The 22,442-nt window shown below is 46.8% G+C and overlaps 1 protein-coding gene across 10 annotated transcripts in view; it reads right to left on the reverse strand.

Annotated features, from left to right (window-relative positions):
• NCAM1 (neural cell adhesion molecule 1) overlaps nucleotides 1–22,065 on the reverse strand; it is an 82,167-nt gene extending 60,102 nt beyond the window's left edge. For 8 of the 10 annotated variants that reach the window (XM_015649807.2, XM_019008928.1, XM_019008926.1 and 5 more), the window contains exon 1: nucleotides 21,910–22,065. In XM_015649807.2, coding sequence (XP_015505293.1) covers nucleotides 21,910–21,973 — 64 coding nt within the window. In that variant the 5' untranslated portion in view covers nucleotides 21,974–22,065. The remainder of the gene's footprint in view (nucleotides 1–21,909) is intronic. The other 2 variants (XM_019008925.2, XM_019008927.2) reach the window with 2 other exon arrangements.
• Nucleotides 22,066–22,442: the final 377 nt, after the last annotated feature.

Here is a 22,442-nt window from a genome sequence, read left to right on the forward strand (position 1 = left end):
CTTCTTGAAAATAAATCTGAAAAACACCACCAGTCTTTTTCCCTAGAGGAAATGAGAGGTTTGCTTCATTTTGACTTTGGTGTTTCTCTGAAATCTGTCTTCACAAGGAAGGGGAAGACTCATTGTTCCCTGCCTCAATATCCACCCCAAAATTGAAATGCCACCACAAAACCCATTCACACATGCAGCCAGCCAAGCAGAAATATTACAGGGATGAGAGAGAGATGAGAAAAAAAAATAAAAAAGATAAATTAGATTAGTCTTTTGTTCACTGTGTCACATCAGATTCTCTCGAAACAACTTGAAAAATGAATGTGTCAGGAAATTGGGGCTGCTTATCAACTCTGCAAACTGCAACACCAAAGCAGCCAGACAAACTGTGTATTTCCCCCCTCTAATGTGCAAGATAATTGCCATAAATCATATGTTTCGTTCCTTAATTATTTTGAAAAGGGAACAGATGATAAAGAATGAAACACCAGGAAAAAATGAGCTGCAATAAAAATGAAGAGGGAAGGGAAAAGGCTGTGCAGAAGTGATCCTACAGGGCCACTGCTGATGGAACTGGATTCCCTGATCATTGATTACAAATCCATGCACTTTCCCCAAGCTCACATGTCCTACCACGACCATTTTCTATCTGAATTTTCTATTCTATTAAAACCTACAGCAGCTTTGGGTTGCTTTTAGGCCATTTTTTATAATTCTTTCCCTTCAGAAGTAAATAATACATAGCTGGGTTTGTTTTCCAATGAGCCCCATTCAAGAATTCATTTCAGAAAGCAGATTTCTCACAGGGAAATGGCACAGTCAAGGATCCAACACAGCCACTGACTCCCAAAACACAATCCCAAGGGTTTTTTGCAACACCAAAGCTGAACATACATTCTATTATTTAAAAATTTCTGCAGCTCTTGGGAGCAACCAAAAAAATGGAAAGGAAATATGATTTATAATCCAGGAAGAGGGAAAACAAGGAAAATTCAAACTGAAATATGTTTTGGAACAACAAGTGATACAATTTATTTATTTTCTATATTGTCCCTGTAGGGGAACTCCAGCCATGAATAGGTCTCTTGTTCATCCCAGGGCATCACAAGGCACCAAGTGCAGCCAAATCCTGCCCTGAGCTCTGGGAGCTTCCACTGGAGAGGAACAAGAAGGAAATGGGGTTTGTCTTTGTGAGACACTGCCACCTTCATTAGAGTCACAGCCACTAATTACAACCCCTGAGCTCCACCCCCACGAGCACTCCAAGGATTCCTTCCCAAGCAGATGTGCAAAGAATCCCCAACATTTCTGTTGAGTGAGGATGGTGAGCTCCTGGTAAGAGCCCCTTGGGAATTCCAGTTCCTCCAGAAATAATCCCAGCTGCACTTCCCAAAGGCTGAGGCTGGCAGGGGGTGACTCCTTCAGCCTCCCTGCCTGGGACACACTGAATTAACACAAAAATCTCCTTACAGAAGAAAGAAAACACCTTTGGCACCATGTTAAATTAGATAAGAGAAAAAAACAACTGGAAATTCAAGTGGTGTGGTAAGAAAGATGTTTTAAATACAGCACAACTCCTGTGAGTCGTCCACACACACACAGGGAAATATTTATAGCAATTAAAAATCAATCAGAAACCCAAACACTGGAATTCTTGCCCTGAGAACAGGCACATTCTGTTCCCTGCACAGAATCCTGCCCTCCTTCACAGCTCAGTGCTTGTTTTGTTTGCACAATTATCATTTTTAAACCACAATTTGCAGTCTGTCCCTGGCAGATTTCAGCCATGCAAGGAAGCTCTGAGCCCTCCCCACACCTTGGGAGCAAGAAATTCCTCCCAGGATTGCACTGGCCCAGCTCCTTCCCTGAAGGAAGAGCAGGGAAATCTGTTCAGAGGGCTCAGAACTGGGTCTTGAGCAGGGAAAAATGGGTAAAATCAGCTTTGTCTCCAGTCACAGGAATCCTGGATGCCAGCTGTGACCCCGGGATGCTGCAGTGGCCTTCCCAAAAACCCCAAACTGGGAGGGATATCCCCATTCCCAGGGACTCAGCAGCCTCCCCATTCCATTCAGATATTCCAGTTGCTGTCAGTTCTCTCAGGGTGTGTTCCCAACCCCCTCAACCACACAACTTCAAAAAAAAAAGATATATAAGGACAAGCTTGCCCACTCATGGAAAATTCTAGCAACATCACGTTATTGGGGGGGAAAAAAAATAATCAATCAAATCCCAGCGCTGCCAAAATCCTCCCCACAACCAAGGATTCCCAGGGATTTCAGGTGCTCACATCCAACAGGAACAGCCTCGTGTGCCTGGTTTGGAGAGGTCTTAAACCAAGGACATTGAGTCAGGAGATGATAATTTAAATTAACTCAAAAAAAAAAATGAAAAACCCACCAAAAATGCAGCAGCTGCTGCCAAGGGAAGTGTGGGCTCCAAGTTTTTCTGGAAGTGCTCCGTGGGCAGCAGTGAAAGGCTCCCATACAGCACTGCTGGCTTGCCATTATTTCCGCTTCCCCCTCCTCTGGCTGCACGGGATGGGGCTCCTTGCACAAGGAACCCCAGTGCTGGAGAAGGCCATCTGTGCTGAGCAGGGGTTTCATGCTCATTTTGGGCACATCTTTTAAAAAATGACACTTGTAGTGAAGTTTGTGGATCGCAAGTTAGGCAGGAGTTTGGTGGAGGAGTTCAGGGAGAAGCCTCTGGCTCCCCACAGGACACACTGAAATCCAGATCCCCTAAAACAAACCTTCTGCCCAATTCTGGCCAATTGAAGGGGTAATCAGATCTCCTCAGAGCTCTCCAGAAGCACCTGAAGGTGAAGAACTCAATTTAAATATGGCAGTAACTTCTCTGAGCAGCAGAGAATAACACAGAACAGAGAGAAAATGGGATAAAAAGGGTGAACAGGGGTCTAAAAGGGGTCAGTGGCTGTGGCTAGCAGGATGTCCTGGAGGAGGCCAGGAAAGCCAAGGGATTTAAATGCACATCTTCTCCAACATCAGTCTCTGCAGGGGGATCCTCTGAGGACTCAGAAACTCGGGACCTGCCCTGCAACATGCTCCCAGCTGGGGTTTTGTTTGTAAGAGCAGAAAATCCAGTGTGGGCAGAACTGCCCCTCCTGAAATATCCCATTTTATCAGCCAGGAAAAGACACCTGGAGACAGCAGCAGCTCTGGATGCAGGACAGTCCCTGGGATGCAGGACAATCCTTGGGATGCAGGACACAGCCCTGGGATGCAGGACAATCCCTGGGATGCAGGACACAGCCCGGGGATGCAGGACAATCCCTGGGATGCAGGACACAGCCCGGGGATGCAGGACAATCCCTGGGATGCAGGACAGTCCTTGGGATGCAGGACAATCCCCGGGATGCAGGACAATCCTTGGGATGCAGGACAATCCCTGGGATGCAGGACAATCCCTGGGATGCAGGACAATCCTTGGGATGTAGGACAATCCCTGGGATGCAGGACAATCCTTGGGATGCAGGACAATCCCTGGGATATAGGACAATCCCTGGGATGCAGGACAATCCTTGGGATGCAGGACAATCCCCGGGATGCAGGACAATCCCCAGGATGTCAGATCTCGGGAGGGCAGCAGTGAGGGGTGACTCTCTGGGCCCCCCTGCAGCAGCACAGGCAGGGCCAGCAGAGCATTCCCCACCTTCCTTCAGGACCTGTTCCATCGGGAGCAGCCAGGGCAGGACATTCCCAGAGCCCAGAACTCCCTGGGGATGCTCAGGAAAGCTCATTTCGGGCCGAAGCCACACGAAGATATTTGGATTTTCTGATGCCTTTGCTGCTCAATGAAGGGCTGAGCACAAACACATCCCTGCAGAAACAACCACTGCCAGCTCCCAGCTCTGTGCCTTCCACACCCAGACCACCCAGCGGGGCTTGCAAGTGTTTTTTAAAGCACACAGTTACTCATTGTTCATCATCTTCCTCTGACTAACGCTTCTCCTGTCACCTCCTGCACGTCAGTACCGCTCAGCCGTGGGATCCAGCACAGCAGCAGCAGCCAGGGCTGTTCCCCCCCTGAGCTGTCACTCTTACACTCATTTAATTCCTTCACCCAGGCCAGCCCAAGTGACATTCCAGCAAATAAAACCGTCCTGAAGGCGACTCCAGTTAAACCAAAACACTCAGCAAGCACACAGCACGCACAGAGGCACCAACAAACGTTTCTGACACTGCAGCATTACAATTTCCTTCAAACAACGGGATTAGCTGCTGGATTTGGATGGATTGGCTGCTCAGCACAGCTAATAATACCTTACATGGGGCACAGCAGCCAAAGCTGATCTGTGATTGTCACTGAGGTGAGAAACAGAACAGGAACAACTTCAGGCTGCTCCTCCCCAAAGGTTTCAAAAATACCTGAACAAGATCATTCACAGCTCTTAATAAATGCATTGTACCTTCTAGGAAAAATAAATATTAATAAATATAAAAGTCAAAGCTGTAAAAGGATGAAGGGGTTTAGGGTGTACAAAACCAGACTTTGAGGAGCCCCAGGAGCCCCCACATGGGACCAGCCGAGATCCATCTGCTCCTGTTTCAGGTTTAAGCACAATTCCACTTTGAGATACCTAAAATAATGCCAAGTTCAAGGCAGAAACAGCCAAAACCACAACCTTGAACCAAACCTGACCCTCACATCTGGGGACAGATGTGCCTGGTGAAGTCACACGCTCCTCATGCAGTGAGGGGAAAAAAGGATTTGTCTAAGTCAGTGTGGTCAGGGAATCCAAACTGCAGGTGGAATCTGTCTGCGTGACAGAAAAAGATAAAAATCAAAGCTTGCTAATTGAATATTTGAAGGAAAGGATTAAAATGTTCTGTTATAAATTCTCCTTTACAGAAAGCAGAGCTGTAGGCACAGTTCTGCCTTCAATCCTGCAGCTGCACAGATAAAAATACCCACAGTAACCCAAGATAATTTCAACTCTGGAGTAGCATCTACGTAATTCACATCCAATCAACTCCTTCCTAAAATCAGCCCTGACTCATGAATGACGGGGGATTTCAGTTTTAAGAACCATTTTCTTCCCCTGTGGGAAAAACACAAAGTGTTGTTTGCTCATCCTTGTTAAAAGTCTGCTTCGAGCATCACATAATAAAGTGGAAGCTTTGTATCACTAAAACACAAATAATTAAATATGTATTTGGATGGGGGTTTTATTGCCTTTTTTTTTTTTTTTTTGCCTTTTTTTGTATCTACTGAAGAAAAATCCAAACCCAAAGGACAATTCCCACAGAAACCAAGAATTCTGCCCAAGCAGAGAACTGCAAACAGCACAAGCCAGCAATTGTGTGTGGAGGGAACAATGGGGTGAGCTCATTAAAAAATGCACTCTGGAGGCCTGCCTGGCACTCAGAGCTCACTGCAAGGTGATTTTTGTTATCAGCCAGCACCTCCTGGGACATCCTCACCCCTGCCTTCATCACAACACAGATAATGAGCAGCAATTACAGCCAGACACCATTGAAAATAAAGAAATGAATTTAAAATTGGTTCATGGCAGGGTGAACGCAGTGAGTGACCCCCAGGTTTTTTAAGAATATTTGAGTAAAATCATCTTCTGTCAGAGGCTGCTGAATTGACTAAAGGCCCACTCCAGACTCTCTTATTTCCTGGTCATTACACCAATGTTTTGCATCACTTGAATTCTCCTTTTAATCACCTGCTCTATTTCCCCTACTCTCCCTCAAATTGCTGCAAACTGGGAAAAACAAAACCCGCAAAGTTTGGTAACAGATGGCACCAGAAATGTGGGATCTCCTACATGCCTGGAAGCAGGAATTCAGTCACTTCTGTCATTTAGTGAACAGCAACAAAAACCCTCGGAGAAGGTGACTCACTGGGATCCTGACACTGAATTATGGGGAAAATAGAAATCAGAATTTATCTCTGAGCTTCAGAGAGCCTCAGTTTTGGGGTGTACGAGGCAAATAACAAGAGCTTTTAGAGAGAGGAGAGAAAGAATCATCTTTTAATGTTATTTTATACCAAGCCTTAACCCAAAGCACTGGGATGGTGCTTCTGTCACCCCATGATCCCATCCCCATCCCTCCCGACTCCTTCCTCCTCAGAAACACAAGGATCCACCACCTCTGCTTTTCTTGCTGTTTTTAAAGCACCTCACTTTGTAAAAATTCAAATTCCCTGCATAGAGACACCTCCTTCCTGCCCAGATCCGGAGGGAATTACACCCAAATTTTCTGGGTGTCCACTTCATTAAAAACCCCAGGAAAACGTGGGCATATCCCCTAGAAAAACCAGACAGAAATAGATAAATTTCACTTGTGCACAGGAACTTTTCCTGCAATCTCTCAGCTCTCTCCATCTATGCCAGAAGTTTTCTCCCCCTTAATTACACTCTGCTCTGAATTAAGCTGGATTTTCCCCTCTTCAATGAGGACAATTTTCCCCTTCATCCTCATTTATTCACCAGCATTAAAATTCTGCTGCCTTCCAAGTGCATCCCTGCTAAAATCCTGACGTTCCAGTGATGGCATTTGTGAGCAATTTCCTGCCAGAGATTTACATCTCGTGTTCCCCCTCACGTCTTCCCCACTGCCACAGCCCCCAGAGAAAGAAAACAGCAAGGAAAGGCAGTTTGGAGCTGGAACAGTGATCCCATTGTCCTCCCAAGACATCAAAGGGCACCAGGCAGCTGCTCCTGATGGGCACCAGGACAAGGAACACGGGGGTCGAGCCTGGCTTTGATGGATTGGCAGTGGCACCACGATTAAAGGGGGATTTTGTGATTCTGCAGCAGGAACCTGGCCAGGGTCAGGCAGGAGATGCTCATCCCCACAGGGAATCACTGCACCCGACTCTGCCTCTTCCAGGCAACACGGGGACAGATCCAGGGGTGAAATTCAGAGATAATGGGTGCTGGGAAACAGAAAGGCGGAGCTCCAGAGGTTAAAATTAACATCAGATGGTGAAAATATTCTGTAAATGGGACTGACAGGAACGAGTGGTTGATGTAAATTAGCGCATGGATGTGAGTTTCCTGCTCGTCTACAGTCAACCTTCGTGCCATGTTTGTTTTTTTACTTCCAAGGGAAAGCCAAACATTCCCTGGAGTTGCAAGCAAAGCTGTAAATGGGAAGGAATTCCCCAGTCGAGCAGGTTTCTGAGCAGGGAATCGGGAGATCCTTGGTGTCATCTCCATTGGGAGCAGCTTTTCCCTCTCCTGGGGATGTCCAGTGTAACCCTGGCCACCGAATGAACACTCCCTCCCCTCCCCGAGCTCCCTGAGCACAGGAGTCCCCAGGGAATTCAGGGATTTAGGTTAAGCACCCATCTGTCTGATTCCTCCCACTGCCACCCTGCATTCTGCTCCAGTCACAAAGGCCCGCTGCTGTTCCAGTGCAATCCGTGTTTTTGGAAGCCTGCAGAGCACAGGGCACACACCCAGAGGCACCAATTCCCAAAGCAGCCAAATCCCAGCTCCCAAAAGCTCTTATCTGCACTCCCAAACCCAGAGCCCCCTCCTTATCTCTGCAGGGCGAGGCCTCCCTGGGGTGAAGCTCACTAAAGGCAAAACACCATCACCAAAACAAAGAAACGAGTTAATTAATTGCCCTCTTGAAAAAGCTACAAACAAACGCGAGCTACAACACAAACCTGTCACTGCTGCAAAGGGCACGTTCACTGCTCACTGATCCTCAGCCATTTATTCACCTGCTCAGGTTTTAATTAAATCCTTTTAGCCTTAACATCTCCTCTTTCTTCACCAGGTCGTTCTATCCAAGAGAGGTTTTTTTTTTCTACACTAAAAATGCAAATGTGGGATGAGAACCAAGAGGAGCTCATTGTACTTCTCAGCTATTCTTTTCTTCCCGTTTCTTCCACACATTTACCATGTTCAGAGATGCTTTGGGGAGTTTTTATCCATCTCAACAGCAGGAGCGGGAACACCACACAAGTTTCCTTCCAACAACAAGGGATGACTTCACTGTTGTTTTTCTAAGCATGCAAAAAAATATCCAAGGGGGGAAGGACATATGCAAAGCCTGCTCCCAGAATCCTTTCCCTTGCAAATTCACAAGCAGAGTGGTTTCCATCTGTTTTACAAGAATGTCAGATAATAAATTACTATTCCACCTTCTGTGCTACAAAACAGAACAGCAAACAGTGCCTGTCCAGCCCTGACTGATTCCCAACCAGCCAGGCTCCAGTGAATTCCCCTTTTGGGGCCAATTCCCAAACAGGTCTGGGGGATCCCAGGGACAGCAGGCACCCGGTCCCCACCTGGCCCTGGGGACAGCCAGGCTGCTCCCAAGCACTGCACATCATCAATTTATTAATAATCCATTTATCCAGGAATATCAGAACTTCAACAGACAGCAAACAAAAGACAAATGGGGAAAAAAGAAGAAGAAAAAAAAAAAGGCAATGTGGAAAAGTCAGGAAAGAATGGAATTAGGAATTAATAATATAGAAATCCCAGAATTAAATGGAATATATATAAATCCTGGACTTAGGAAACAATGGTGTTAAGAATTAATTCAAAGCCAGGACACATCACCTGGTATTTCCTCACTGAGGGTTAAATCTGTAAATTTATGTAAAAATTCATGGTGTCAAAAGGGAAAATAACAAAGAGATTTAGAAAAACCCAACCCTGTCAATGTCACAAGAAGGAATCCCACAGACTGCAGCGGGCTGAGAAACATCACCAAAAATGAACTGCAGGCCAAAGAACCAGCTGAATCTCCAGCTTGACAGGAGGGAAAACCACCAAGAAAGGCCAGAGCAGCCAGAGAATATCAGCACATCAGTCACATCTCCAGCCACACACAGGTGGGCTCCAGCTCTGCACGGCTGCAGTGCCTCGGCTGCTCAACCCCTGCAAAGGTTTTTGGAGGGGGGAAACACAAATTCCCCAGGGAAACGCCCAGAGCTGCAGAAATCCCACACACAGCCCCAAAAAGCACAGCTCAAGGAACCAGCAGCATCTACCAAACGCTCAATTCTGGAGTCGTTGCTGGATTTATCTGAGGCTCCTGGAAGGCTGATCCCTCCAACCACAGGCCAGGCAGAAAACACATCTTTACAATGGAAAAGGGAGGCTGATCTCCTTGGAAAACCATTCCATTCCAAATCCCCTGAAAGGAAGGCGAGGAACCAGCCAGGCTTTGCTTTTGGGAGGGAGGGAGAGCTGCACACTCTGTAGGAACAACTTCTCTCGTGAGGCACCAGATTAAAACACCCACGAGTGCTGAAGTCAGGCGAGGCCAAACTGCAGAACTGCTCAGCTCCCCCTCAGCTGCCAGGGAAAGGAGATTAGAGGAGGAGAACAAGGTAGAACCAAGCCTTATTCCAGGTTTATCCTCATGGAGCATCCCAAATGCTGAGCAGAACATCTCCTGCTCCACCTGAGGTCTGTGATGCCTTCAAGGCCAGCATTTGGTGGCACTGGGGATGCAGGGAAAGACAGGAGAGATGGAATTCCAGATTCCTGGGATAACTCTCTGCTCTTCCACCCTGATCAGCAGGACACAGAAGGTCCTGGGGAGAATTTGGGCACCAGATTTACCAGAACTCCTCTCACGGCCATTTCTGCCCCTGGAGCTGGAGTAATTAATGATTTGCTCACACCCAGGGGCCTCCAGCAGCACCACACTCAAATCACTTTGGTGTTAACCAGAACTGGAACTGTGTGGTTGTAACCCAGCAGGAACACTCTTTTCTTATCAGAAAGATAAGAATTGTTATTTATCCTGGATTCTGTGATGGTTTGAGACACAATTATGGCAAACCCAGCTGCCTGCACCAACACCAGCCCAGCTTCTTCCTTCACCAACAGAGGAAGTTCACACAAAGAGGGTAAGAAAAGCCAGGTATTTATTTAGAGATAAATATTGCTAAATATTTAAAAGATATGCTCATGATTGACCTACCCCATCTCCCCAAAACTTCACTTCAGAAGCAGGAGGTCATGAAGGAAACTCTCACTGCACCCAGCAGACAAACAGATAAATATTGAGCATCCTCATCACCTCCTTTATGGTTCCTGTTCAAAAAATAAAAGTCTCCCACTGCATTTGATGTTTTTTTATCAACAGCACAATAAATCAGTGCCATCTAGTGGAGTCCAAAATGTTAACCTGGACCACAGCTTCCAAATCTTACCTGTCTTGAATTTATAACCTCTCAAAGAAGCTTCCCTGCAGTGCAGGCAGCTGATCCATCAAACAGATGAGTTGAACACTGCACTCCAGCTCCCAAACCTGCAGGACCAACACCTGGAGCCAAACCACACTCCCAGCACCAGCAGAAACTCACCTTTAGAGCTCCTGAATGTGCAGCCAACAGCTCTGCAGTCACATGAAATATGGGCCAAAAATCAACAGAAGTGTTCAGCAGAAGGGAAAAAATGACTGCATTGATTTATAGGGATTTTCCAGCAGTTTAGGAGCTAATAATGCATGAGGATGTTTAACACAGTGGTACCACCACATCTCATTGAAAGCACCCCAATTAGCACTGTGGGATTCTCTATTGCTGTGGTTCAGCTCCTCTACAAGGGCACAGAGACCATTTCACTGCTCTAGGAAAGTCAAATTTGTCCAAACAAAACAGGAGCACACGCCACCAGTTCAGTCAAAGAAAAACACAGAGTTCAGTCCAAGTCCCCTCCTTTGTGATCGTGAAATTCCAGGCTTTTAGACAAGCACCAAACGTGATTATTTCCCTTGCCATTGTTAAAATCCCATTCCTGGTTTTTGGGATTACAAGGAGCGCATCTCAAGCCCCAGTGCAGTGTTCACACACCATAATTAACAAAAAAGCCCAAACATGAGCTATGAGTGAATTAATTTGCAATAGAATTGACCAACAAGATGTGGACCAGAGGCCATAAGATCCCACCCAGAGGCACAAACTAATTCCTACTGAGGCTTCCACACGTCCAAGGAGAGAATTACCCACCCTGCCTGCAACAAAAATCCCCTTTTCCTTCCCAAACGCTGCTTCTGTGGGCTCCCACTTCAGCAACACCCAGGAATTTTACAATTCACTGCTGCTCCAGTGAAGAATCCTGGCTCCCCTTCGCCAGGCTCCCACTTTGCTCCAGCGTGGGAATCTTTTGAAATTGCCATCAAACATGGAAATGCAGATACTCTGAAAGGCTTCTGCATCTGACGCAATGCCAGGCAGGGATATTTTTAGTTCTAATCCATTTAAAGTGCTAAATTCCAAGGGAATCAGCAGCATTGCTTTCACTCACCACTCCAACTAAATTCATCTGGTCCCACTACTGGCTGCAATCTTCAAGGAAAAGGAGATAAGAGAACCATTCACCTGATAAGAAAAAACCTTTATCTTTTGTTTCTTTAATGCTTAGAGGTGCTTCTGCATGTGCCACTAAATAATAAATCACACACAAGAAATCCTCTGGACACAGAGGACGCTGCAGGAATCCATCAATAATGCAGGCCCTGAACGCCCCAAATCAGGGAGTGTGAGATTTGCTATTTTTGTCTCGAGGATGAAGCAATTTAGGTTGATGAAAAGCAACTCCTGGGAATTCACTGAAGCTTTGGAACAGGGCACTGATCACCCTCCAGACCTGCCAGAGTGACTGCAGCTACAAACCAGAGCCTGACGCAACAAGAATGGCTTTGTGCTTTCATTGAAATCTAGATCCAGTCTCAAAGCAAGAATTCTTCATCTAAAAATGGCTTCTTTTAACCAAAATAATGGGGATTCCAAAATTTGGGACTTTCATCTGCAGGTAACTGGCACATTCAGCCTTTTCTTTGGGGATTAACAGAGACAGGTTATCAGAAACTGAAGCACACGTATTAAAAAGCATAAAAAAAGTTTTAATTATTGGTATTACACAGCACTAACAGGGATTGTCCTGAAGAACAGCCTTTAGAGTTCTCCCATCTCCCACAAGTTATTATTTTCACATTAAAACCATACAAACCCACAAGCCTGTGTAGAAATCACTTATTTCTACCATTGTTTTATCAGCAAACACCAAGCACTGATAAAAGCAGGAATAGCTGAAGTGTGTTTGCCCAGAACACAAAAAATTCCAAGGCAAACACGCTCCATCAGCTCCTGCTCTGAGTGCTCCTTTTCACCCCCAATATTCAATGAAATAATAAAATAACACAAAAAGCAGCTCCAGAAAAATGTGTGTTTTAAAAAAGAGCCCAATCAAAGGGTTTGAAGCTCAGGTTTTCTTCTGGAAGAGAAGAAATCTCTCAGGACTGTTCAATGCTTTGCTGATGATGTTGAGCTTTGCTGCTTGCAGGCGAAGGAGATTTTTGTTCTTCCAACAGAAGCCAAGTGTGAAACAGCACAAAATGCAGACAGATTGGTTAAAACCCTCCCAGAGCTCCCTTCAGCAGAGCTGGGAGCACCCAGCGAGGAAAAGAGCACTGTTTATATGAATTTACTGTGCTTTTCCCTCCACACCCACTGCAAGGCATTAATGAGCAGCAGGTCACATTAATTGCAGTGTGAGCAGCAAGGAAGGGCCTGGGTGGGAAAAAACAACATTTTCTCTTTCAATTAAAACCCTGCTTCTTCACCAGGTGTAAGAAAAGATCAGCACAAGTCATTTGTTTAAAAAGAAACGGTCCTTGTGCAGATTTATATTGATCTTTACTCAAGCAGGCACTTGGAATTTTTGTAAGGATCCCTCCCCGGATATTCCCTGGCACTGGATAAAAGCAGGATTTACCTCCTCATGCCTGATACTGTGCAAAAGCAAACTGCACACCAGCGTGACCACAAAAAACACACTTTTTATTGGCCAGGAATAAAAGCATCCTACCAATCCTACCCATTTCTAGACAAAAATAACTTTTATTTTATTTAACAGAAATATTTCACTGTATTTCTTGCTCTGGAGCTAATAGTCATGCTGGCCTGAAGGGGGAAATTAAACCCACAAAAATCACTGCAGCACCACGTTATTTTTGTCCACAAAGCACAAACTACTCCAAGTTTGCTTGTATTTCATGAAATATTCATTTTATAGAGAAATGGAGAAAAATTAGAGAGCAAAACAGCCAAAGCCCATCCCCAAATAAAAATACAATGGCAAAGGCAGAAGTGAACCAATATGAAAAGCAAAATGAAGAATAATAAAAAAACAACAATAAAAGTTGTTCCAGGCTGTCTACAATAAATAAATTTACACTTTTATTCCTTCCATATATTCCTGAGAAACCCCAGCCAGCAGGGAATAAACGCTGGGAGCCTTTGCAGAGCTGATGGAGAGATTAAAGTGAGGAGGATTTAGGGAGTGGGCAGTAATTCCGTGTGTCTGCTCCCAGCCCCAGAGCACGCTGCTCTGGGGGGGATTATCTGCTGCAAACACAACTGCAACACACTCCCAGCTCTGTTCTTTTCATTCCTGCGGCCTCACAAGGATTCAGGGAGCTCCAAGCAAGGAATTCTGAATTTTCTCTGCAACAGGATTGTATTTTGCCAAAATGCCGCGCACAAGCGTCTTTCTCTCACCATTATCACAGAGAAAAATGCAAAATTAAGTCTTCAAATGTCATAATCGGCCCCTCCTGAGTGGGAATTTTGCTCACTGGGTCCTGTGGAATCTGTGATGCACCTTAACAAATGTAAAAGGAAGATTTAAAATGGTTGTTTTGAGGCTTTCAGGGCTCTAAGGGGTTCATCAGAACAGTGCCACAGCTTGCACACAATTAATATTAATTATATACAATATTAATATTATATTAATGATATAAATCCAATCTGGAGGCAGCTGTCACTAAAGGGAAATATTTCGTATTTTTAGTATTTTAGTATTTCCTGCTACACTTCATCTGGAAATACTGCAAGTGCTTTAGATGGAATTATGAGGGGAATAAATGGGAATTGTGTGGCCTGGATGGTTTGGGGGTTTCCTCCTGACTGCAGTGACACAGGCAAAGTTCTGCTACAGCATGAAAATCCACCATTCTCACCCCAAAACATCCACACATAAACCCAACAACTCTCACTAAAATACAGCAAAATGAACATTTGGCAGAAAAACGCTCTCCCTGTCTTGTTGCCTTAACAGCATTACCAAATTACACAAAAATTCCTCATGTTCCCCACAAAAATACCCTGAAAATGCCATTTTGAACAACAATAAACACACCAAAAGCTCTGCTCCAGTGATTCATTTCCACAAAGACCTTTCCACGTTAAAACCAACCTCAGCTCAGCCCAAAGATCATCACTCAAGGCTGTTCAGGCTTTTTTAGCCCCTTGGATTCCTGTTTGGAAACTGCTGCTTTACATAACTTCACCCCTGAAATTCACACCAACAGGGAACTCGCTGCCAATTTTCTCGCAGAACAAAATAATCAAGAGTAAAAAAATGTGCCCAAGGAGTTGATAAAAGGAGGAAAAGCACAAGCAAAGAGACACCAAGGACTTCAGCAAACAGCTCAATAATATTGATTAAACACAAACCCAGGATAACATCTCTGGATTTGGGGAGCACTGTGATAGTTGTTGTCTGAAATGCAGATTTTTCCTTCCAACAAAAGGTTTTCTTCAGCACAACCAGGATCAGTTTTCACCTGTGAGCTGGTGCTAATTCACAACCACAATTTGCAGCCCCATTCTCCTGCTCATTTTAAGAAAATACAATTCCCACTGTCCTCCAGTACAATGTTTGTATGTAAATCTGTATCTATCTAGATCTAGCCAGAGGTAGAGATATGTATTTTATTTATTATATATTTTATCTGCCCATTTTCTCCTTCTCTACACCAGCCTGTCACCCGCTGAAACATCTCTGCTGCTCACTGAAGTCCATGGCTCAATATCTACAGGGTTTTTGGGACTTGTACCAAGAAAAGGACCCAAAATCTGGATTATTTTTGGATTTTCTGCATTTTTCCACACAGGCACAGCTCATCAGCATCTCACACTGCCCCAGAGCAGCGGCTGAACCTCCAGGAAACCACACCAGAGGAGTGGGAAATCCTGAAACCCCCAAACTCCCCCAATCTGAGGTTTCCCCAAGGGATCAAGGCCTCAGAATTGGCCTGCTGTGATCCCAAAAGGCAAAAGCAAGGGGTCAATATTTGATTTTCCAGCCCAGCTGTGGTTTTCAGCGTGGGCACTTGGCAGGGCAGAGCTCACAGGGAGCAGAGCGGGGCTCTCCTCACCCAAACGCTGCCCGGATTCTGCTGCTCTCAGCCCCACCACTTGAATGGAATAAAAAACCCTTTTGAGCACAACAATCCCAGCGCCTGCACAATGCAAATCAGAGCTCCTTTGAGAGGGTGATTAATATGCAAGGACAGGCTGGGCTCTGAGGAACCACCACCGAGCATCCCCCAACCCTGAGCTGCCCTCAATTACCGCCCCGTGTTTATTTTAAACACCAGATTATGCAATGATGCCACACATTAAAGCCCAATTTGCCAATATTGTGCAAACAACACCAAACTGGCTGCTCCTCCTTTGGAATATCCCACATAGGAAGAAATGGGATTTGAATTTTTGAATGCTTAATGCACATCAATCTTCATTTGGAACCCGCTGCAAAGAGCTGCACTTGTTAAATAAATGTTTAGGGTTTGTTTTTTTCATAAAACAAGGACATTTATAATCCTACAGTTTGATTTCAGGGACAATTAACTGAATTTTGCAGGAATGTATTGCAGTTGCAGCAACATTTGAAGTATTTTTTTATACAGTTGCTTTTGGGACAAGAGATATTAAACATCTGGAAAAGCCCATTTGAATTTGGAGGCAACAATTTTCTATTTCCATTGTCTAAAATTTATATCACTTAATTCCATCATTTATCACCTGCTCAACTCTACAGCTCAGCCAGGGCTCTCCTCTGGAAAGGAACTGGAATTTCAAGCACTGATTCAGACCAAACTCTGCCCAAAATGTGACCTGAATATTTTACCTGGCTCATTTCTTCCTCCAACCCTTCATTGCACCCAGCTCCCCATTTCTGTACACAGATTTACACACTCCCATTCTTTGGAATTGTATTGCAAGTGAATCAGTGTGGTAAATTATAATTAACCATAATCCAGCAACAAACAATTAACATTCTTATTTATCTTAAAGATTCAAGGGTGATAAATACCATGAGTATAAACAAAGAAGGAAAAGTAAATTAAATATTCAAATAAGCTTCTATTGTAACTGTTTTTCTAATAGTAGAGGTAGGAAAATCACAGAATAATTTGGGTTGGAAGGGATGTCTTGAGATTATCCAGTCCATGGCTGGAGAATCCACAATCTCTCCACTCAACCTGTTCCAGGATCCATCCAACAAAATAAAAAAGAAAAAAAAGAAAAAAAACAACAAAAAACACAGAATAAAAGAGGGATTTTGTTGTGTTTTCATATGTTCAGAGAGGATTTGCTGTATTCCAGTTTGTTCTGTCACTGGGCATCACTGGGGAGATCCTGGCTGTTTCCACTCCTTCCCAGCAGGGATTTATCCCCATCTGCATCCCCTCGAGTCTTCCCTTTCCAGTCCCAGCTTCTTCTCACACCAAAGATGCTCCTCCAGTCCCTCCTCCAGACTCTGCAGCAAATCCACAGATTTATTTTTGCCACTGGGGAGCCCAGAATTGGACCCTGCACTCCAAATGTGGCCTCAGCAGCGAGGAGCAGGTCAGGGTTAGGATTTTCAGAAAATTAACCTGACTTGCCTGATTTTAATTACAAATGGTTGAAAGTACCTACCCTGATTTACCCAATGGCTGTACCTTAGTCTTAAAAATTCAGCTATAAAGAAAACATAAATATTTTTGTTCTAGACATGATGAGATTGACAATTCTGGAACAATTAAAGCAGTCAAGAGTTTCTTTACGTGAATTTTGTCCTGGCCAACAACACCCTGGTGAAGTGATGGACATTTGTTTTAACTCAAAATAAATCAAATGTGCTCCCCATTTTAAGAAATCCACCATTTCAATGGATTTCCCAAATATTTTTCCATGTTACTTTACCCAGGTTGTACCATTTTCCCATCCCTGAGATCCCATTTCCAACTCCCATCTCCCCAGCAGCCCCTGCCTCTGTCCTGTCACAAGATCTGGGATGAAAATAGAGGCTGGATCAGCACATATCCCATTACTGCCTGCAGTGAATTTCCCTGCACCACAGGCATGGCTGTAGGGCTGCATCCCTGCCTGTGGCCTCAGGGCTCCCTGGGCTCTGTCCTCTCTCTCACCTGGTTTCCAGCCTGGATTTACCTGGGGACACCCAGACCCTTCTGCCCCTCCATCCCCTGGGCAGCACAGAAGTCTCAGGGAGCGATTCCAGAGCTGAAAATGCCCCCACATCCCAACCCCAGCCCTGCTTCTGCAGAGGGAAGGGGAGACATTCATCCCCAGGCACAAGAATCTTATTTTTTATCTTGTTCAAACCCTACATGGCTCCGTGACTTCTGCTGCAAACACCACATCTCCACCCTAATTATTCTTCATTTTCCAGATTTCGGAGAACTCCCCCCCAGCTCTTAAGCACAGCCCAATGTGACTCTACCCCACAGCTGCTGCTGCTGCTTCTTCAGAGGAATCTTAAAGCAATTTGCACTTGCTTTGCAGGATAAACCTCCCATTGTGTGCTGTTCCCCAAAAATCAGCTTTTCCGGCAGCTGCCTGCAGATCTGGAGCTCTCCGGACTGAGGCTGTTGATGTCCCACATTTGTCCAAGTCAGGAATTAGCTGAAGCACCTCCTGTACATAAATTCTTGTGGCAAAAGCAACCTCAGAAGCCACAGCTGTGACAGGGTCCAAAAAATGCTCTGAGGAAGTTTCCAGGTGGCCTTGGGTATGTTAAAATACGTCAGCACCTCCCCTGGACACCCCAGCGTGTTCTGGCACTGGGTTTTTCATGGAATCACAGAGCCATTGGGCTTGGAAAAGCCCTCTGAGGTCATCGAGTCCAATCCCCACCTTGTCCAGCAATCCTTGGACACCTCGGGGATGGGGAATCCGAACCTCCCGGGACAGCCCCTGCCAGCGTTTAACCCTTTCCATGAAGAAATTCCTCCTGAAACTGCTTTTCGTGAATCATAAAGGCTGGAAAAGACCTTTAAGATCACCAGATCTCACTGTCAGCCCTGCACCACCACTGTTTTCAGCCTCAAGTGGCACAATCAGGTATTTTCTGGGCACTTCCAGGGATGGTGACTCCATCCTGTGTCTGTCATTTATCCTTGGAAGGTGTGGAATCTGCAGGCACCACTGCATGGAGAGGGATTATCTGCCTTACCATCAATATAGTGGAAAATACTGGATTTTAAGTCATAAAACTATTTTAATCTGAGATTTTATCTGCTTTTCTCCATTCCATGCACGCTGCAAGCCCCAAACCCCGGGAAGAGCTGGGAGCCAACCCCAAAGGCAGGAGCAGGCGCTGCCATTTGGCTCTCACGGTCACTTCAAAAGGCTTCGTTCCTAATGAGCAGCTGCATTTCCCCACCAGGAACTGCGGGGCCATAATGGCCCTGCTGCCAAACCCTGCTCATTTCCATCCCTGTGCACAGCCAGCCCTTTGCTCCATGCTAATGTGTTTTCCTAAACAAAAGGAGCCACAGCCAGCCCAGAGCTGACCTTCAAATTTGCTCCTGTGATTTGGATGGCTCCGAGTCTATTTGCCTGGTGGCTCTTTTTTATTTATTTATATTTTATTTCTTTTTTTTTTTTTGAGGGCGGGGGGAGAGTGTTGGGATGAAAAGCGACACATTAATTCCTAAAAAAACACGAGCAAAGGAAGCAGCCGGGAGACAGGAGCTGATGGGAGCCGGAGTTCCCTGCCAGACACACCCTCAGCCCAGTTATTCCCATTCTCCCTGTTTATAAACAACAACGAAAATTCAATTCTGTTTCCTCGTCACTTTCCAGGTTCGGGATTTACACTTCGCTCGTTTCACATCACATTTCACATCCCTGGGAAGGGACAGAATCGGGAAATAAACAAAGAAATAAACATCCTCCTTTCAGTGCACCTGAAAAACACTGCCCTGGTAGCATCAGATCCTCGAACCTTGCTCAGGATTCCCTGGGTAAAAGCCAGGACACAATTCCAAAGGAAACAGCTTCCCCCAGGCCGCTTACAGAGGCATTTGGGGAAGTTCATAATACCCATCTTAAGGCTGAATACACTGCAAAACCGATGCTTCCAAAACCACCCCAGAAACCCACCAAAAACGCCCTTTTTTATATCACCAGGTGTGTAAAATAATGAGAAAAACCGCGGGATGGCTTTTGAAATGAGGAAATGAACTGTGCTTTGTCTCCTCGCCGAGCTATGAGCTATCCCTCTGTTCTTCGCAGACTGATGGCAGCAGATGCAGGATCCCCTCCTCCTCCTCCTCCTCCTCCCCCAGCAATTGGTTCTGCTTCCCTGGCAGCCCGTGGAGGAAATCCATGGCATCGCCCTCCCACCCCAAAAAACCAGGAAAACCCCTAAAAAACCCCCATGGTGTTCTCCATCCACGATAAACCAGCGCCTGTACCCAACGGCGGAGCAGTCTAGCCTGAAAATACATTTCTGGAGATGAGCCAAGAAAAGTGAAGGCACTTTCAGCCTGGAGAGCAGCCACAACGTTTAACACTTAAAAACTGGGTATTCACTGAGTTACTCTTGTATTAAATGTCCTTAAAAAAACCCCTCTGACAAAACCCACACGCAAAAGATCCAAGACTAAAAAAACCAGCCCAAGAGTCAAGTCGGGAATTTTCAAGTTCATGTGTCAAGGGGATAAAGTTGATACAAAATCCTCTCTATTCTTTAGGAAACCACAGTTCTCAGGATGTACATGAAAGGAGAGGAGCCATCTGCTCTGTCTATAAATCAGCTTCTAAATTATCAGAGATTGTTTTCATTTTAAAGCAGACTAAATAAATCATGGCTAGCACAGGCCACGGGGATACACACAAAATGTGGAATTATTCTGAAAGACATAAAAGACACGGTTTGCTTGTGAATCTACCCCCCACAACAGTTTCCTCAGGAAATCCACACTGATAAAATATCTCTCTCTTGCCTCCTCTTGTATTTAAGCTTAAGGGTTTTTTTCAGCAGCACAATCATAAAATAAATAAAAATAAATAAAACACCCTCTTGTACTGACATCTCCACAGCTTTCAAAGCAAAATCCCTTCTCCCCCCATCACAGACTGGTGAGCTCAGCTGGGAAAAAGGTACAAGAGCAGAGAGCATCTTTTAGGGCAGAAAGCAGAGCTGGATGTGCTTGGTGCTGCTTTCACCATAAACACTGCTGCTGCTTTGTTCTAGCTTTTTAATATTTTATTTGGTTTTTGTGTTCTCCATTTTATGCTGATTTAACAGTTCCAGCTGTGCAGCTCCCTAGGCAGTCTCCATATTCATAATTATTATTATTGGATAAACATGTATTTGAGTGGGGCAACAGATGATATGCAGATAATTTTTCTTTTGCTTACTCCCATTTATTTCCCCTGGGAAAAAAAAAAACAAAAAAAACCCAGCAAAAACCCCAAAGCAAGCCGCTTTATTGTGCCCTCCCACAGCTGAGAAAGGCAGTGTGGACGTGTCAGGGAGGCGATGGCTGTGCAGTCGCAGGGAGCAGTCTGGCACTGAGCAGGAGAGCAGGAATGTGCAGCCACGGGGATGGGAGGGTGTGGCCGGGCCAGATGCGGAGCTGGATACGGGAAGAGCTGCCGGCAACGGGAGCACAACCCCTCCTTTATTGCACAGACCCTCTCGTCAGCGCTGATTTTGGGCTTTTGGCATTAAAGAAAGCCTAAAGTGCAGCGCTTCGGATCAGGGCGGGTGCTGCGCTGGTGTTAAACAGGTGGCTGGGGTTTGGCAGCAGCCCTGGGGACACTGGTGGCACTGGTCACCACGACAGCGACTGTCACCACGAGAGCAGGGAGAGCCCCGGCAGCGGGAATTGCTTAAGGAGATAGAAATGCTCAGCCTGGGGAGGGGTGCTGGGTACGGAGCCAGGGATGGAAGACGGCAAGGACACACCGACAGCTCCAGGGAGCGCAGGGACACGGACACAGCGCCGGGAGCCGGACACCAAAAGCGGAGCCGAGAGGGGCTCGGTGACATCTGCGAGGTGGCGGCGGCACAGCCAGCCCGGGATGCTCTGGAGGGACGGGGGACACGGGGCTGAGCAGGACAGGACGGGACAGGGAGCAAACACTGGCGGAGCGCAGCGCGGCTCGGGGAGCGCTCTCCGGGGAGCGCCGGCACGGACAGCGCCGGGATGAGGGACGGACGGACGGACGGACAGCACAGGATGCATTCCGGACGGGATGGACAGCACAGGGATGCGGCTCGGAGGAGGGATGCCGGCTGGGGCGGGGCCGGCGAAGGTGTGGCCGCTCCATCCTGCCGCTCCCAGCCCAACCTGCCGCTCCCGAACGCGGGCGGTGGCGACTGGGGCGGCCACCGGCGGCTCCCGAGCGGCCACGGCGGGGCCACCGCCGCACCGCTCGCGCCCGGGGCCGCTCCACAACGGCAGCGCCCCGCGCCCCTCCTTTTTCTTTCTTTTTTTCTCTCCTTCTCCTCCTTCTCTTTTCATCATTCCAGCCGCTCCACGGCCATCGCATCCCTCGCTCGCTCCCCGGCCGCGTCCGTGCCCGGCTGGCGGAGGGCGGCGGCCGCGGAGCATCCCGGCGGTGCGCACCGAGCCCGCCGCGACAGCCGCAGCATCCCCTCCGCGCCCATTGTCTGCGCTCCCCGCGCACCGACCCGCACGGCCCCGCCGCTGCTCCCACACCCAGGGGCAGCCCGGCCGCCTCTTCATCCTCCTCCTCCTCCTCCTCCTGCCGCTGCCACCGCCGTCCTCCCGCCGCGGCCGCGCGGCCCCCCCGCAGCATCCCGGGGTCCGCCCGACCCCATTGTTCGCGGCGCGCCCCCGCCCCCGGCGCCCCGCGTACCTGCGGCTCGCAGCAGGACGAAGGCGCAGGGCAGCACGGCGAGCGGCAGCAGCATCGCACCCATGGAGCCGCTCGCCGGGGCTGCGGGCGCGGGGAGGGCGCGGAGAGCCGAGCCCGTGTGGCCGCTCCGCTGCGCTCGCTGCGCCCGCCGCGTCCCGGCGCCGCCGCGCTCACTGACAGCGCCGCGATCCCTCCGCCCGCCCCCCGCCCCGCCGTGATCCCTCCGCCACGACAAATAGTGCCCGCTGCGCGCCCGGCGGAGACCGCGCGGAATGAACCCGCTCTCATTCTGGAACGGGCAAAGAAATAAATAAACCCCCTGATCAGCTTTGATAATTGCTGTCGCATGGCATCGTTATTAACAATTAGCACATGATTATGGTCTTATATATGATAAATTACATATTATAATTATATATTATAATATAATTATAATGTATTATTAATATATTATCGTATATATTATATTCATTTTTGTCACATTATCATCATAGCGTCATTACTAATTATCATCACATTATTATATTACATTA

This window comes from Parus major, chromosome 24 (genome assembly GCF_001522545.3).
Source record: "Parus major isolate Abel chromosome 24, Parus_major1.1, whole genome shotgun sequence".
In the NCBI taxonomy this organism is placed as follows: Eukaryota; Metazoa; Chordata; class Aves; order Passeriformes; family Paridae; genus Parus; species Parus major.